At 59.3% G+C, this 760-nt stretch overlaps 1 protein-coding gene across 1 annotated transcript in view; it reads right to left on the bottom strand.

Annotated features, from left to right (window-relative positions):
• Nucleotides 1-760, bottom strand: part of SGIP1 (SH3-domain GRB2-like (endophilin) interacting protein 1) — a gene marked incomplete at its 5' end in the record, with an annotated part of 33,965 nt that overhangs the window by 803 nt on the left and 32,402 nt on the right. The window contains one exon of the mRNA XM_010151636.1: nt 157-321. Coding sequence (XP_010149938.1) covers nt 157-321 — 165 coding nt within the window. The remainder of the gene's footprint in view (nt 1-156; nt 322-760) is intronic.

Below are 760 nucleotides of genomic sequence, written 5' to 3'. Positions count from 1 at the left end.
ACCAGCCATACTCATCACACCGTGCTGCGATGAGACCTCTGGTCTTGACCAGTCAACAAATACACAGCACGGGCAGTCCCGAGCATGCCAGCACAGCTGGAGGGGACCGTCAGGGACAGGGCTACCCCAAAGAGGTGCCGCTGCCGAGGCACCTACCTGCTGCAAACCTCTTCTTGATGAGAGAGAAGCGGTAGCCGGCCCCGACAAGCTCGATGTCGCAGCTGGAGAGCGTGCTCCCCTCGCTGGTGAACTGCACGGCCAGGGGGGCTGGGGTGCTCGGCCCCTCTGACAGCTGGAATCGGGCCAGCAGAGACCCCACACCTGCAATTTAAAAGTCCCGCACGAGACCCTTACAAGCCCGGAGAGGCATGCCACGCATCCCAGGGTCACCTTTGGGCCATGAGATGCCAAAAGTGCTGCAAGTGAAGCCCTCCCACAGTGGTACCCGAGCCAGCAGCATCCCCTGGGGCAGGGGGGCAGAGGCAAACCCCCTCATCCTCCCAGCAGATTTTCACACCCCAGCAATACGAAGCAGTGGGTGACACACGGAGAAGTGACCTGTGGGAGGCTGCAGTCCCCCTGTGATGGGGATGCAACGTGAGGCCTCAGCCTTCAAACGCAGCAGAGGACTTGGCAAACAGCAGCACCCAAAACCAGTGTGTTAATACCCTTTCGTGATGCCAGCAGGCTTGACAAAACAGTACTAGCAGCACACATTCCCACTTTTCAAAGCTCTTTGCTCCCAGCCTCAAACAGCACC

Source organism: Eurypyga helias, unplaced genomic scaffold, assembly GCF_000690775.1.
Source record: "Eurypyga helias isolate BGI_N326 unplaced genomic scaffold, ASM69077v1 scaffold36255, whole genome shotgun sequence".
NCBI lineage: Eukaryota > Metazoa > Chordata > Aves > Eurypygiformes > Eurypygidae > Eurypyga > Eurypyga helias.
The sequence above is the reverse complement of the archived record's forward strand: the minus strand, read 5'-3'. Positions and strand labels throughout refer to the sequence as shown.